General features: G+C 54.5%; 1 protein-coding gene across 1 annotated transcript in view; it reads left to right on the top strand.

The window, feature by feature from the left end:
* The window catches only part of RIN3 (Ras and Rab interactor 3), a 130,330-nt gene extending 118,321 nt beyond the window's left edge, over nt 1-12,009 (top strand). Inside the window, exons 8-10 of the mRNA XM_065906609.1 lie at nt 1,253-1,384; nt 7,656-7,819; nt 10,859-12,009. Of these exons, the coding sequence (XP_065762681.1) occupies nt 1,253-1,384; nt 7,656-7,819; nt 10,859-11,179 (617 nt within the window). The 3' untranslated portion in view covers nt 11,180-12,009. The remainder of the gene's footprint in view (nt 1-1,252; nt 1,385-7,655; nt 7,820-10,858) is intronic.
* The last annotated feature ends 4,539 nt before the right edge of the window (nt 12,010-16,548 follow it).

The following is a 16,548-nucleotide window of genomic DNA, read 5'->3' on the forward strand; positions in this document are numbered from 1 at the left end:
GCGCCCCGTGGGCACTGAAGCACTTTTGTATTCTCTTTCTCATTTCGGTCTCTCAAAAACCATGACAGGCTCTCAGGGCATCTTTGAGGCCCACCTCCACCTCACTGCTTCCCCTAGGCATGTCAGGAGCTCTGAGCCCAGGAACACTTTCCACAAAGAGAGAGAGAGAGAGAGAGAGAGAGAGAAAGAGTGTGTGTGTGTGTGTGTGTGTGTGAGTAGCTCCAAGAAAGCACCTTTCAAGGCCACCACACCCTGACTGCTCAGTCGTGTCCGACTCTTTGCAACCCCATGGACTCTAGCCCTCCAGACTCCTCTGTCCATGGGATTTCCCAGGCAACAATACTGAGTGGGTTGCCATGCCCTTCTCCAGGGGATCTTCCTGACCCAGGGATCAAACCTGGGTCTCCCGCATTGCAGGCAGATTCTTTACCATCTGAGCCGCCAGGGAAGCCCCCCCTACCCCGCCGCACCCACACAAACCAGTAGCGATGGATTATTCCTTTCAGAGGTATTTATGCTTTAGAAGAAACCCTCCGTAAAGGGCACTGCTTAACCCAAAAGACGGGCTTCCCACTGAGGTGGCTAAGCGGTAAGAGAATCCATCTGCCAATGCAGGAGCTGCCAGAGAGACTCAGGTTCGATCCCTGAGTCAGGATGGTTCCTTGGAGGAGGAAATGGCAACCCATTCCAGATATTCTTGCCTGGAAAATCCCTGGGACAGAAGAGCCTGGCAGGCAACAGTCCATGAAAGAGTCGGACATGATTGACCACACAGCCCCAAAGAATGCAGGTTGGAGGCGGAGCTTCAGGCCTTGTGGCATCTGGTCGAGGGAGGGCTTCGCTTTTGCAGGTGGGCAGGGAGACGTGGTCACAGAGACAGGGAGCCTTCCCAGAAGACATCCATCTGAGACAGACAGCTGCTCCTGGGTGGGTCCTTGAAATGTGACGTGATCTTGACTAAAGAGGGCGGAGGGGAAGAGCTGGGAAAAGGGAAGGGACTGGTCTTGCCCACCCAGCAAAGGGCACCTTTCTCGGTTCCTTCTTCCAAAACCCAGGCTGTGTCTCAGGCCTTCTGATGAGGCTGATCCTAGGCTCACCCCGTGTCCTGAGAGTCAGGAGAAAACAGGAAGCTTCCTCTTCTGGGGTGACTACCGCCCACCCACCCAGCAAACCACTGATCCTTGCCCTGGGCAGGGAGCAGCTCCCAAGGAGAGCCTCGCACTCACCACCTTCCACCTCCTTCCTCTCCCAGGGAAGCCCTACGGGGCAGACGACTTCCTGCCGGTGCTCATGTATGTCCTGGCGCGCAGCAACCTCACAGAGATGCTTCTCAACGTGGAATACATGATGGAGCTCATGGATCCCGCCCTGCAGCTGGGGGAGGGTGAGTCATTGTGCCAGACCCATCTCCGGACCCCCGGGGCCCATCACCCACCCCTGACCCAGCCACACCAGGGGCTCGCTGGGCAGCTCAACCCAAACGTCCTGGATACCAGATTCCTGGGGCACGACACAGTGCCTGACACAGTCCCTATCCCGGGGGAGCTCACAGCCTAGCAGGGGAGCTGGGCCAGTAAAGAGACCTCATCACCAAGGCTTGTCAAGGGAGGCCCTGAGGGCAGCAGAGCACAGTACTAAGTCTGTGCAGTCAGAGAAGGCTTCCTGGAGGAGGTGATGTCTGAGCTGAGCACTGAAGGATAAACAGTGACCAGTCAGATAAAGAAGGACAAAAGGCCGTCTTCGCAGAGGGAACCGCCATTGCTGGCAGTATAAACGATAAGGGAAAGATGGTCAAGTTCTTAGGGCTGGCCCTGGGGACTTGACTCAGGCTGCCACTCATCCAGTGCTGGTAGGAAGGGAGCAATGCTGTGGACAAGAGGCCATGCACTCTCCTGGATGAGGAGGGTGGGAGTGTAATTCGTCACACCCTCACTTTCCCTTCCCTTTCCTCCTTTCCACCACTTCCTTCCACCCACTTAGCCTCGGCCACCCCTCCACCAAGAATCCCTGAGGGGCAGCCAGCCCAGATAGCAGCTCTGAGGGAGCCCCGAGCCGCCCTCTGAGACATCACCCCCAAAGGATGGAAAGAGACTCTCAGGCTCCCGGTGGCCCCTTTGGGCTTTGTGGTTCTTGAGATAAGCTGGCCCTCTTTGCATCTGTTTGCCTTTTTAGCCCGAGTTGGTCTCTGGGGTGACGGTATGACGTGTCTAGTCCTGTGAGCTTTGGGCAGCTCAGGGGAGCGTGTAAAGCCACAGAGGATCGGCCCAGCCCTGTGGACTGTTGTGGGGGTCTTAGAGACAGAAAGCCCTTTGCGGAGTGGAAGGATGGAGCGAGGCTGTGGGGCTCCGCAATGGATCTGAGCCCCGGCCGGCCAGTTCCAGGGCAGTGGTCAGCCATGCCCTGGCCACAGTGACCCCTGCTCCATCCACAGCCTCAATCTCTGCTGCCAAGTAGGGCTCCACTCCAGGCATGGTGGCATACAGCGGGGACAGGCCAGGGACATCCTTGGCCCAATACCCTCTACTTATGGACGTGAACCGCCCCCCGCTCAATCCTGCCATAACCTCCTGAGATCCTTCTTCTTCCCGAAACCCACAGAGGGGGTTCAGGTGGGAAAGCTGGAATCCTGTGGGCAGGAGAGCTGGTCTGCTTTAGGGCTTCAGTAAGCACTGTTTTTTTAACTGCAGTATAGTTGATTTACAATGTTGTGTTAGTTTCAGGTATTCAGCAAAGTCGTTCAGTTTTATGTATTTTTTTTTCAGATTATTTTCCATTATAGGCTATTACAGGATATTGACTAAAGCTCCCTGTGATATACAGTAAATCCTTGTTGCCTACCTATTTTATATACATGGCGCTATGAAGTATTTTTGAGACAAGCCAAATACAAATAAATACATAAAGATCTTAAACTTGGGTCACTGTTTCTGACCCAAAACACTGCCTGGATGCCCTGCACACTACCCCTTTACAGACTTAAGAGTCAGGGCCCCCTGTTCCACCTCTGGCACCATGGAGAACTTTCTAAGGAATTCTGTGGGGTGTTTGCTGGAAGGAAAAATGGCAGGAGGTGGACCGGGTGGCATGCCTGCCCCCTTGCCCCTCTCTCTGTTCCTACTCCCAGAGCCAGAGTGGGAGGTCACAGCACCCAGGACAGCCCAGCCTCACAGGCGTTGGACTCTGGCAGAAGGACGATTTGGGGGTCTCCAGAATGAGTAACCCAAGCCTGCCAGCCGACAGACTTCCATCTAGACGTATCTGGGCCCAAGAGCAGGCGACAGAGCCCTGGGGGGGGCCGGGGGGCGGAGTTGTTCTTGAGTTTCCCCCGCTTACTCTCCTGTCTTCACCGGGTGGTGGCCCAAAGGGTGCTCCACATCACCGAAGCCTCGGAAGTACAGTAAAAAGAGGGGCTTGCCTGGGAATTCCCTGGTGGTCCAGTGGTTAAGACACCACGCTCTCACTGCCAAGGGCCTGGGTTCAGTCCCTGCTGGCAGATCCCCACCCCTGGTGCTCTGCAGAGTCAGACATGCCCGAACTAGGGGCAGGCTCCAGGAAGTCCCTACTCTTGAGAACTTCAATTACTCCATATGGCTCAGGGGTAAAGAATCTGCCTGTAATGCAGGAGACATAGGAGACCTGGATTGGATCCCTAGGTTGGGAAGATCCCCTGGAGGAGGGCATGGCAACCCACTCCAGTATTCTTGCCTGGAAAATCCAATGGACAGTGGAGCCTGGCGGGCTACAGTCCAAAGGGCTACAAAAAGTTGGATACGACTAAGCGACTAAGCATGCGCGCGCGTGCACACACACACACACACACACACACACACACACACACACACACACGAGGAGAACTAACACAGAGTATAGAAATAAGGGCAGTTTGGAGGCTGGAATTGGTCCCAGTTCTGCCTCTGACTGGCTGGAGACCTCAGGCAAGCTACTTAACTTCTGTGGCTTGGGAAAGGGAAGGCGTGGGACTAGATTTGGGTTTTCAGACCATCTGGGCACTCCAGCCTTCTGAAGAAGCAGCTGGGGGCAGGAGGAGAGTTGGAACAGCCTTCTGCCTTCCTGTGTTTCACAGGCTGAACAGACAGATCTGAACTCGCCTGAAGCCTATAAGACCTTCATGTTCTTCCAACTGGTTTCACATGCTGTAATTTGGCAAAAACCAGGGAGAGAGTCTCAGTTTCTTGTAGCAGGCTTTTAGAGAGTGAGAGGTCAGGGACTTCCTGCACCAAGCAGAGAGTACTTGGACACTGGGCCGATGGGACCCTGGCCCCTTTCTCCCCTCCCACCTTCTGCAGCGTCCAGCACTCTGGGTAATTACAGGACTGATGGGAGACCCAGGCAGCTGCCGGGCACCTGGCTGGAACCAGCTCAAAATACAAACTCTCCCAGAAGCACCCTCATAGATTCCTCTACCCACATCCCCTCTGCACACTGGCTGACAGCTGGCCATGCTGAGCTAATAATATCTTAAGAGAGGCAATGAGCATTTTCCATCAGGAGCACACTCTCCCCAAAGAGAACTGCCCAGCTTCAAAACTCACGTGCAGAGTCACCTGCCGCCTAGCGGTCATGATGGGAACTGCAGAGGACCCCAAGTCCAAGGTTAGTGGTCTAGGAGAGCCAGGAGGCTGTGGAAAAGCAGGTCGTGAGCAAGCAGGTGTGTGCTGGCAGGGCTAGACTTCCTCCCTTTGCCCAAGAAGGTGGGGAACCTCCGGAGCACCTCCCTTAGGTCACCTAACCACCATGCGTTACTGAGCACTGCACGTTACATGTGTTCATCTCTTTTCACTACATTTGATGGGATCTGTGGATGAGGAAATGGAAGGGCAGAGGACACTAATTCACCTGAAACACAGGGCTGCCTGCTGAAGGCTGAGACCTGGACCCTGCTCTGTGACTCCAAATCTGAACATTTGCAGTCAGCGCACTGCAGTCAGTTCCCCCCTTACCAGCCAGGGGGACGTGATCACCATGGGAAACACGACCACGGGGAATGCCAGCTAGAGGACAGGGACTCTCGGCCAGCAAGGGCTGGAGGCAGCAGGGCTTCCTGGAACACACTGGCTTTGAGCTGGGCTGGAATAGGAGAGCCATGGGAGGTCTGCTGGCCCTTCTCTGATAAGGGGCACTAAGCCAAGCTCCGTGTTGGCCTTGATATTGTTTTTGTTGCTGTTTAGTCGCTAAGTTGTGTCGGAGTCTTTGCGACCCCATGGACTGTAGCCCTCCAGGCTTCTCTGTCCATGGGATTTCCCAGGCAAGAATACTAGAAGGGGTTGCCATTTCCTCTCCACGGACTCTTCCCCACCCAGGGATCGAACCCACATCTCCTGCAATTGGCAGGCAGATTCTTTACTGCTGAGCCACCATGGAAGCCCTGGCTTTGACATACCTATTTCAAAAACTGTCTCCTTCCTGCACTGCCATGAAAGGGCAAGTGATCCTGTGGCCACAAACCCCTTTATCTCATCCCCTACTCACCCCAGGCAGGCTGTGAGGTTTTCCCATACTGTCTGTGGAATTTGTAGCAATATGTAGGCAGCTTCATCCAGTGTAGCAGTTAGGAATGCTTTGGGCTACAAATAACTCACTACATAACTAATAATGGTTTAAATCAGAGTAAGGAAAAAAAAAAAAAAGAAAGAAAAAAAAAAATCAGAGTAAGGGACTGGATTGTCTCTTGCATCAAGAAGTCCTGGAGTTGTTTTTTGTTTTTGTTTTTGTTTTTTTCCATTTTGTAACTGCCTTATTGAAAAGCAAGAGCCCTTCCATCCCAGGCCTCCTCATATTGTAGGTGTTTCCTACCAAATTGGGGGGATTATTTGTATTTTAATTTTGCAATCTGTGACTCTGTACTGTTGAAGGTTTCTCAATTCTGTGGGGTCTCCTTAGAATGTATGTGACTTTGCATGTTGCAATATCACACAGATGAGACAGCCCAAATTTCACTAACACAGCTCTTAATAAATTATCTGAATGAGAAAAAGAAGTCTTGGGGTAAGCAACTGATAATGATGGTGGTTTTTATCCCTGCCATCAAGAAATTGTAGACCCAGCTCTTTCCATTGTTCTTTAGGATGTGAACCTTTGTCTTTGTGCCTATAACCTCTGATCACAAAACAGGTGCTGTGCCTCCAGGTTCACCTCCTGTGTTCCTTCCAAGAGGAAGGAAGGCAAACCAAAACCTGACAAGATATATCAACTAAGTTTATCCCTTACTAAAGGCTTTCCTGGAAGCCCCACCCAGGGACTTCCACTTAGATCTATGTAGCAGCCAGAATGGGGTCTCCTGACCTGTACCTCAAACTGAAAGAGATTCTGGGAAGTGAGCATTTTCAGTTGTGTTACTTACCCCAAACAAGTAGAGTTCAATTAATTAGGAAGAAAAAGAAGATGGGATTTGGGGGGCTCACTGGCAGATGACCCTTATGGCAAAAATCACTGCTCTGCTCTGTGATGACCTAGAGGGGTAGGACTAGGTAGGGGGTGGAAGAGAGGCTCAACAGGGAGGGGAAATATGTATACATATAATTGACACACTTTGTTCTACAGCAGAAATAACATTGTAAAGCAATTATACTCCAATTTAAAAATTAATTTTAAAAAATTTTAACTAAGAATAAATAAATCATTGCCCTGGTACCCAAAGCACTGAGGAGAGGCCTGGTGAGTGGGAGGGAAGCCCAGAAGCTCAGCAAGACTTTGGCCAAGTCACCCCACCCCCTGTAGAGTGAGGAGCGCTACAAGGCCAGTGCTCCTCATGCATTTTAACCAAAGCCTCCAACAAGCAAGGAGAGTAAATTTATAAGTATATGTGCAAATTATTATCTTTAATCATAAAACTTCATGCAGATTTTTCAGTCTGAAGGTGGCACTACTGGTAAAGAAACTGTCTGCCAATGCAGGAGACATAAGAGACACAGGTTCAATCCTTGGGCCTGGAAGAAGAGGAGGGAATGGCCACCCACTCCAGTATTCTTGTCTGGAGAATTCTATGGGCAGAGGAGCCTGGCAGGCTACAGTCCATAGGGTCGCAAAGAATCGGACGCAACTGAAGCAACTTAGCACACATGCACGACATATTTCAAAAATTAAATTACCTTAGGAAACATTAGGTATTAGGAATATGTATGAATTAAGATAAAAAGAAATGGAGAAACGAAGGATGCAAATTTTTTACTTTCTTGAAATTATTAAAAGTGTGTAATCATATGAACATGATTAACATTTCTCCACATATTTTTAAGTTTTTTATTTTTTAAATAAAATGTATATGACACCTAGAGAGAGGTCTCCTGCCCGCCCATGTCTTGAAGGCACTGCTTTCCCCACCCTAAAGACATCCATGCTGTCAGTTTCTTGTGTTATCTTTGCATTTTAAAACTAAAAACTCACTTTAAAGCATCAGTTTAAAAATAAGCAAGAGTTGCGTCCCAAAGGGGAGCCAGCGACAAGCTTTGAGCAGAGCCTTACAGCTCAGGGAGCTTTTGATTCTGCGGTGGACACGGGTCTGAATCTCAGCAAGTGACCAACCTCCTGGCTTGGAGAGGTGGGCGGGGCGGGCCGAGCCTGGGCCGGCTCCCGGCCTTTGCGGGTGGGTGGAGACGGTGGTCCAGGCTCAGCCTCCACACCCTTGCCTGTTGCAGGTTCCTACTATCTGACCACCACCTACGGGGCCCTGGAGCATATCAAGAACTACGACAAGATCACGGTGACCCGGCAGCTGAGCGTGGAGGTGCAGGACTCGATCCACCGCTGGGAGCGCCGGCGCACGCTCAACAAGGCTCGGGCCTCCCGCTCCTCCGTGCAGGTGGGGCCTGGGACCGAGAGGGTGGGAGGGGGCCGGGGAACCTTGCTCCCGGACCATCCCTACTACCTGCCAGTTCTGGAGCCTGCCTCCGCCGCCGACTGGCTGCTCTGGCCGGCCCGCCCAGCCCCCAGGGAGCTGGAAGGCGTCCACGTGGGGAGCAGTGGCCCTGAGCTCCCGGGCCTGCCAGTGTGTGCCGGGTTAGGGGCTGGGGATGACAAGTTGAGGGCTGGAGACTAGAGAAGTATCAGCGAGCATCGGCGTTTCAGTTGGGCACACAAGACAAGGCTAGGAAGAAGGAGACCTTCACCCACCGCTCCTCAGCGTCTGTGATGTCCGAGCAAAGCTGCTAGGGCTGGAGATGGGAACAGTGGTTTCTCCCAGTTAAAAAGCCCGGGAGCTGATCTACAGCCTTGCCACTCGGTGCCCAGACAAATGGAGCAGCTGCCAAGGGTCCCCCTGCCCCTAGCCTGGCCCTCTCCAACCCACTCACCCATCCTTCCCCACTTCTGTCTGTACAGACTCAGGGTTCAAAAGCCACTGGTGGCCAGACTCCTGCCCCGACCCATCCCATTATCCCACACCCCCGAGGCTGCATCAGATCAATTCATTTCAGTTCATTCCCTCAGTCGTGTCCAACCGTTTGCGACCCCATAGGCTGCAGCATGCCAGGCTTCCCTGTCTATCACCAACTCCTGGAGCCTACTCAAACTCATGCATCAGAACAGCTATGAAAAAAAAAAACAGCTCTGAACACGCTGAGCTCAACTCCCTAGGGCTTAGCCTCTCTGCCCATGCTGGTCCATTTCCCCTTCCTCACTGGCTACCACTGCCCATCCTCAGTTTCTCCAACAACCCCTCCTCTGAGAAGCCTTCCCTGACACCCCCCCACCTGCCCCCCACTCCATATGGCATGGGTTAGAAGTGCTTCCTGCTGCTACTTCTTCTATTGCAGCACATATACCCTGTACTGTAACCATCTATGTATAAAGCTGTAACCCTGAGAGAGCAGGCCCTACTGCTCACACGTCTCAGGGGGTCCAAGCCCAGGGCCTGGGACAGAGTGGGCCTGGGGAGTATGCACAATGGCAGGAGTTAGGACAGTGAACCAAGCTGCAGTCCAGAGCTGTGAATAGGTCTACAGACTCACTTCCCTGGCACCCAGAGCACACTGGACCTGAAGCCCATGCCTGGCTGCTTTCCAAATGGCCTTTCTGTAACTAGGAGAGCCCAGGTCTGGGTGGCAAGAGGCTCACGGTATGGAGCCAGCTCTGTACTAGCTTGCTGTGTGACCCCAAGCCGTGTCTAAGTCGCTCTGGGACGCAGATTTCCTGTCAGCACAGGGGGACTCTGGACCGTTTGAGCTCTGCCTCCCCAGTACATGTTCTAACATCAGCCAAGCTGATGTCCCTCCTCCTCTAGTCAGTGATGTCTTGATAATGTTTAGTAACTGGTTCTCTGGGGAGAAAGGAAAAAAAAAAAAGGCTCTGATCTTTGCTTCTGTCAATTTCCATGGTATTACTATAAATACTGCCACCATGGCTGATTTCAAGCTACTAACTTGGCATCACAGAACTTGGAGTTGGGAAGAGATGTACACAGTTGGCTTTCTCAAGCTGGTATGAGCCAGCATAAGTTGGCGATTACAGCTGCAGCACACCAGCATTCCCTCCTGCCTTCTGGGGCAGCTGCCCCTCCACCAACTCTTGGAATATGAGCGCTCTTGGTCCAAGGGTGACCCTCGCATTCCTTCCTTCTTGCTTCTGCCTCGTAGATTCCCAATGCTGAGCATCAGTGAGTCCCACTAAGGAGGCAAAGCTCAGGAAGAGGCTTGGGATGAGACTTATCAGCACTGTTTCTGGGGTCTGAGGAGGGCACCACTGCCTGCCCCCTTCCCAGTGCCTCCTCTGCACCGCACACCCTTACCCATGGAGCCAAAGCCCAGAGCCTGAGAATCATCGGATGTCAAGGGCCCTGGGGAGGCCTGACGGTGGCTGAGGAGAGCTCAGCAGCCACTGAGACCCAGGGAAGCGGGCTGGGCCTTCCCCTCCTAGGAAAAAAAAAAAGAAGTGATCCCAGGGACTCTAGACCCAGAGCCTGGCACTGCTCCGTAGTCATTAATTATCTCCTTTCTGAACTGGGCGGCGTCATCAGGAGCCCGCTGTGCTCTCACCATCCTTCCACAAGGGGGCAGCCCTGCACACACACTTCCTGCCCGCCCTCTGGGCCCTTGGGGGAAAGGGGGATCTTCCAGGCTCTGAGCTAGTTTTCTGTGCTTCACCCCCAGGCACAGAATAAGGACTTCTGGTTTTATCTCCAGTTTATAGTTGAGGAAATGGAGACTCAGAGAGGTCAAGGGCACACAGTAAGTGGGAGCAGATTCAAAGCCAGGCAGGGACTCCTTCCACGGTCTCTGGTGGACCCAGGTGTGAGTGTGCTGTTTTGTGCAAGCACTCCCCATCCCTTTCCAAGTCTTCTCCCCCTGCCCTTTCCTGCCAGCCTGCTCCTGGGAACACCACCCCTCCCATCCCCCGGCCCCTTCAGCCCCAGGGCCTGAACTGTTCAGCCTGCCTTAACTGCTTCAGCTGAGCCATGGAATGCTGGGGGCGGGTCTGAATCTCTGATCTTATTTATGCTGCCCCGTGTGCCCAGCAGAGTGCCTGGAATGCAGGGTCCGGGAAGAAGAGAAAGTGAAAAATAGATTTTTTCAATGACGGCAAGCCCACGGACTGGCCACCAGGGGGCGCGCTCACTCCTTGTCAAGACTCCAGGCCAAGCGACTGACCCAGTGAGAGCTGAGGCTCAGAGAGGGAGGGTCTTTGCCTGAGGTCACACAGCAGGGTCAGCCTCAGGGGCCCCGACGGCCAGCCTCACGACCCCTGCTGCCATCCATCCGCTGTCTATGGAGAGGGATCGGGGGGCCCAAAGAGGACAAGGCCACGCAGCTTCTCCTGTCCAAGCTCCCAGCATCGGGGCGAGGGTGAGACAGGACGTGGGCTTGGCCCCGCCGGTAACCGTGACCCCCTCCGCCTCGCTCCGCAGGACTTCATCTGCGTATCGTTCCTGGAGCCGGAGCAGCAGTCGCGGACGCTGGCGTCGCGGGCGGACACGCTGGCCGAGGCGCTGTGCGCCCAGTGCGCGGAGAAGTTCGAGGTGGTGCAGCCCCAGGACTACCGGCTCTTCGTGCTGGTGGACGGCCGCTGCTTCCAGCTGGCCGACGAGGCGCTGCCGCACCGCATCAAGGGCTACCTGCTGCGGAGCGAGCCCAAGCGCGACTTCCACTTCGTGTACCGGCCCCTGGACGGCGGCGGGGGCAGCGGGGGCCCGCCCTGCCTCGTGGTGCGGGAACCCAACTTCCTGTGAGCCCGGGGCTGCGGCCCCTCCGACGGCAGTGTCCACCCAGGCGGGGACGCCGGCTGACCGGCCTGCACCCTCGAGCCCCACACTCACACTCAGACGCCCCACTCACACATGCACACGCAGAGACACGCGCGCACACACATACACACTTCCAACAGGGATGCCCACACGTTGCCCCGTGCTTGCAGCCTACTGAGCGCGCCTGGGCCACCGTGGCAGCACCATTGTGTAAACAGCGTGATCCGTGGCCCCGGCGTGCTCCCAGGAGGAGGGCGGGAGCCGGGAGAGGCCACGTCCTTCATTAGGCAGAAAGGGAAACGGAAACTCAGAGAGAGAAAGGACCCTCCAGCCCCCTGCAGCACCCAGAGCCCAAGCTCGGCCCCTGTTCACACACAGCCCCTCAGGCCAGTCCGTCTGTCCCCCGCCCCCTGCCCTTACTCCATGCCCACGCGATCCCCAGCCTTTCCCCGGGAGGGCTCAGGTTTGCCCAGGACCGTCCTCAGGAGGAGTGGCCTGGCCACAGCGGCCCCGCCCCCATGGAGCTGGACTGGTTTGGACCGGCCCAGCATCTCAGGAGCATCTCACCCCTGCGTCAGAGCCAGCCCGCAGCCATCCGCACTCTGCGTGCTACCCGTAGCTCCCCAGCCCCTCCGGAAGCAGCCAGACGTACAGTGGGACCTCCGAGCGAGGCCAGCTTCACAGCTACGTGGACGAGCCCAGCCTTGGCCACAGGGAACATTGTTCAGGGCCCTCTCCTTGGTGGGCACCCCAGGACTATGGCGTTTGTGGCAAGAGACACTGTGTGGGGAGTGTTTTAATAAAAGCCCTTTTGAAAATGGCATCTTCTTTTCTCAAAGGGCTAGATCTGCTCAGGCAGCCAGCCCTCCCCCTTAACAGCCTAATCCCCCTCCAAGGTGGGGTTCAGAAAAGCACCTCCTTTCCACTGAGCGCCCTATTTTTACTTTTTACAGAATCTTTGGTTTCTCAGCTGGCACTAGTGGTTAAAAAAAAAAACAAAAAACAAACCTGCCTGCCAGTGCAGGAGACAAACACAAGTTCAGCCCCTGGATTGAACTGGAGGAGGGCGTGGCAACCCACTCCAGTATCCTTGCCTGGAGAATCCCCGTGGACAGAGGAGCCTAGCGGGCTACAGTCCATAGGGTCACAACGTGTCGGACACGACTTAAGCGACCTAGCACGCACACATAGCCCAGGACCCTGGGCTCTGTCTGCCCCTCAGCCTGGTCATTTCCTTTCTTCCTCGCACCCACACTTCCCGTCATTCCTGCCTCTGCTGCCTATCCCAGGAATACCGTTCCATACCATCTTTGCCTGGTCAAACTCCTATTTATCCTTCAAAGCCCATCTCCTCCAGAAAGCCCTCTCTGACTTCCTAGGGTGCCGGCCAGATAGTCCTTCTACATGTCCTCCAGCCCTATGGGCTCATCTCTGTCACAAGAGATAGCTCATTGAATTGCATCTGTCTGTTGATACTTCTGCTTTCTCCACCAGACTTGGACCCTTCATGTCTGGGTCCGTCCTCAGCATTGATTAAAAATATATGTTTGCTGAGTGCCTGTTCAATCTCAGCGCTCTTCTAGGGCCTGGGAGTCAGTAGAGAACAAAACAACGGGCAGCCCTAGCGTCAGGGCAGCGAGCCGTGCCCACGGGCAGGGCAGCTGGACTTCCCTGAATTATATTCCTGGGAGGCAACCTGCTCATTCAGCTGATCAACAAACATCTCTCTCACTGTGGCTCCAGGCCAGCCCTGTGTCAGATGCCGGGATCGCTCCAGGATGCAGCCAGCCAGCCCTGGACTTTCCAGGCCGGGGATCTTTATAACAGACATGAGGAAACAGGCAAATACCCAGACGCTGAGGGTGGCCAGCCATGATCCCAGGTTGCCCTTCCCTCCGCCACCCCCTGGTGCAGACCTTGTCCCCTTCCTGATCTTCCGATGCCCCCTGCAGCCCGAAGCTGAGCTGGCTGTGCTGCCTCGAGTCCCCAGCAGTAAGGCAGGGTGCCCACTGCCTCCCACTAGGCCTGAGACTGGTGGGGATGGGTCAGACGGAGGTCCATTTACCCAAGCACCCTCCTGCCCAGGGGGGCCCAAACTTGGGGTGGGGTTGGAATTCAGACGGTGGATTGGGCATCAGTCTAACTCTGGCGGCGGGCAGGGGGGTTCTTCTGTCCAGCTCCCAGGGAGTGGGCAGAGCCAGTCAGTGACCTGGACCAGGGCACTGTAAGAACCCCACGTGTGCATATGCATGTGTGTGCTCGTGTGTGGGGCCCTCCCAAAAGGAGAGGCCAGAGAACAGGACAGGTGGGGCTACCTGGATCCTGTGGTCTGGAGGCCTCTCTCCCCAGTGGGGTGTGCGGGCCTCATCCAGGGTCGAGAAACAGGGCCTTGGAGGTATTTATGGATGAGGATGTGAAGGCTCAAAGAAACGGGGAGAATTAGTCTGCTCTGATGACCTTAACAAAATACCACACATGGGCCAGCTTAAACAGCAGACATTTATTTTCTCACCGTTCTGGAGCCTGAAGTTCCAAATTGGCTGGTTTCTCCTTGGCTTGCAGACCGCTGCCTGCCCACACAGCCTTCTTTCTGGGCCTGAGCACCCCTAATCTCTTCCTATAAGAACACAGGTCCTATTGGAGCAGGGCGCAGCTGTGTGACCTCACGTTACCTTGAGTAACCCTTTAAGGCCCTGTCTCCAAACGCAGGCACATTCTGAGATGCTAGGACTTAGGGCTTCAACACGTGAACTTGGAGGGGACACAATTAAGCCCATAACAACGGGGTGACTTGCCCAAAGTCACACAACTGGTTAGAGGCCAGAATGAACTCAAGAGTTGACCTACCCCCAAATTCAGGGCTCTCTTTATCCCACTTGGCACTCCAAGTGACCTGTTCGTAGAAAACCAGTCAGATGAGCCTCACCTGCCGGATCCATTCCTGGGCTTGCCTGAGGCCATGGTGAGCATCACAGGGCCGACTTGACCCAGAGGTCCAAGATGCAAGTGAAGCGACCTGGCTTCTCCACGGGCCCCGAGCAAGGAATCAGTGTGTACGAGGGTGACGGGGTCACAGGCCGTGACGTAGAACCGGGACTGGGCCTGTCTCATCCCTGGCATTTGTCCCCTGTGCTCTTGGCTGGCTGGCTTCCTCCCTCTGCTTTTACTGGCCTCTCCCATCACCCCCCAGCCTGAGGCTGGGCTAGGGTCAGCGGTGCTGAGAGAAGCTACGAGAACATCTGCGGAGACCAGGACATGGCCAGGCTCTACAGCTCCTCCGTCCCCAGGTCCTAGCAGTGACAGCTGGGTGCAAAGCTCTGCCGGTCCTGAGCAGTCCCAAACCCGCCCTGCAGACACCTGGCCCATCATGGCCTCACAAGACCTTAACGTGTTGTACCGCATTCTCCCTAGTTAGGAGCAGGCTTCCGCTGGGGAACAGGGACCAGACTGCAAAGGAAGTGGGCAGAGAGGAGTGGGGGGCCGTGGGTGAGAGGAGGGGCAGAAAGAGGCAGAGAGGGTCTTGTGGGTGCAGAGGAGACGTGCCCCCCCTTTCCCCCACAGACCATTTCGCCGGTTTGCAGATGTGGGCACTCTGCGAGCACTCAGCTGGCCTAAATCCAAGAACCAGCCACCCATTGTTCTGCAGGGTCATCTGGCCTGGAAAGCGGGAAGTCGCTGGGCAGGAACCAGGCCCTCCCTTTGCAGGAAGGTCATATGGAGCCTGGTTCTGGGGAAGAAAGCTCTGACTCACAGTGGCCATGGCTTTGCCTCACCCCCAGTTGTCACGCTATTTGCTGGAAGACAGCGACTTCCTAGGAATGCCCTTCCAGGAATCCTCTCTTTGCAGCTGACACAACCCTAGGCCAAAAGGGAGCTCAGATCTGCTTCAAAGTCAGCAAATCTGTTCAGCTGGAAGGCGGGAGGAAATTCTCTTGGTTGTCAGGAGACCTGGATCCCAGGCCAGCTTAGAGCCCTCAGCAAGCTGCTTCACACCTTTGGGCCTCAGTATCCCCATTCTTAAAATAAGAATGATTCTTTCCCCATCTCCCAGGCTTGTCTCAGGGATCACACCAGCTCTCAGGTGGGGGCAGGCAGGCAAAGCCTCAGATCTTTTGATAAAAGGAAATAAATTCAAAGTTAGATATAAGGGCAGGAAAGTTGTTCATAGACAAGGCTCCATGGCTGAGGGGACCCGGGAGTTGAAACCCAGGCTGGGCCCCACTTGTCACCTGGCACTGGACCGTGTCCACCGGAGAAAGGGACACCTTTTCCACATTGTCATGTGGTCTATAGCAGGGGTCCTCAACCTCCGGGCTGTGGACCGGTACCTGCTGTCAGATTAATGGTGGCATTAGGTTAAAAATAAAGTGCACAATAAATGTAGTGCACCTGAATCATCCTCAAACCATCCCAACCATCCTCCCCATCCCCACTCCATGGAAAAATTATCTCCCATGAAACTGGTTCCTGGTGCCAAAAAGGCTGGGGAACCGCTGGTCTACAGGGAGTCCAGGTGAACTCACTCCTGGGGGCAGCTGTGCATATTTTTGGTTTAATGAGAGCAGTCAGCACAGGATGTGCCTGGGCGAGTGGAGGGCGTGTAACCCACCTGGAGGAAGCAGACGGCTTCCTGCCAAAGAGGATGGCTGAGGTGGGTCTTGAAGAATGAAGAGTTGGCCTGGAGCAGAAGGGAATCGAAGAACCCCTGAAGATTGCAGGAACTCTCCACGGTGTTCTTGTGTGTCTGGTGAGACTCATTGACAGCTTCTATTCCAGACTATCTTCTTAAGGGTGTTTGACTAGGGACTCCCTGGTGCTCGAGTGACTAAGCCTCTGAGCTACCAATGCAGGGGTTCGAGCCCTGGTCAGGGAACTGGATTGCACATCCTGCAAGTGAAGATCTTGCATGGCACAATAAAGATCAACGATCTGGCCTGCTGCAACTAAACAGTGCAACAACAAAAAAATAGTATTTTTTTAAAGAGTATTTGACTAGCCTTGGAAGATATAGTTGCTTTCTCCTGGGAAGAGGGCAATTTTTTTTTTCCTGACCAAAATAATTAACTAATGTCTCTCACTTTGAAAGAACGTGTCTCCTCCGACAGGGCCAAAGTGGGACAGGTCTGCTCACAACTTTTCCTAAGCCGGACATTTCTCAGCCTGATCCAGATGCACTGTGTGGACAGCATCTATCAGGGCCCACCTCCACATGCCCCTCAGGGCACTTGGCAGGCCAGGGGAGGCAGCAAATATGAAGCACATGCACCTGGGTGCTGAGGGTGATGAAGTCCCTTGTGATGTTCCCAGGAGTTTCATATCTCCTGCCAGCACATATGACATTGTGGCAGGTGACC

Source organism: Muntiacus reevesi, chromosome 15 (genome assembly GCF_963930625.1).
Source record: "Muntiacus reevesi chromosome 15, mMunRee1.1, whole genome shotgun sequence".
Classification (NCBI taxonomy): Eukaryota; Metazoa; Chordata; class Mammalia; order Artiodactyla; family Cervidae; genus Muntiacus; species Muntiacus reevesi.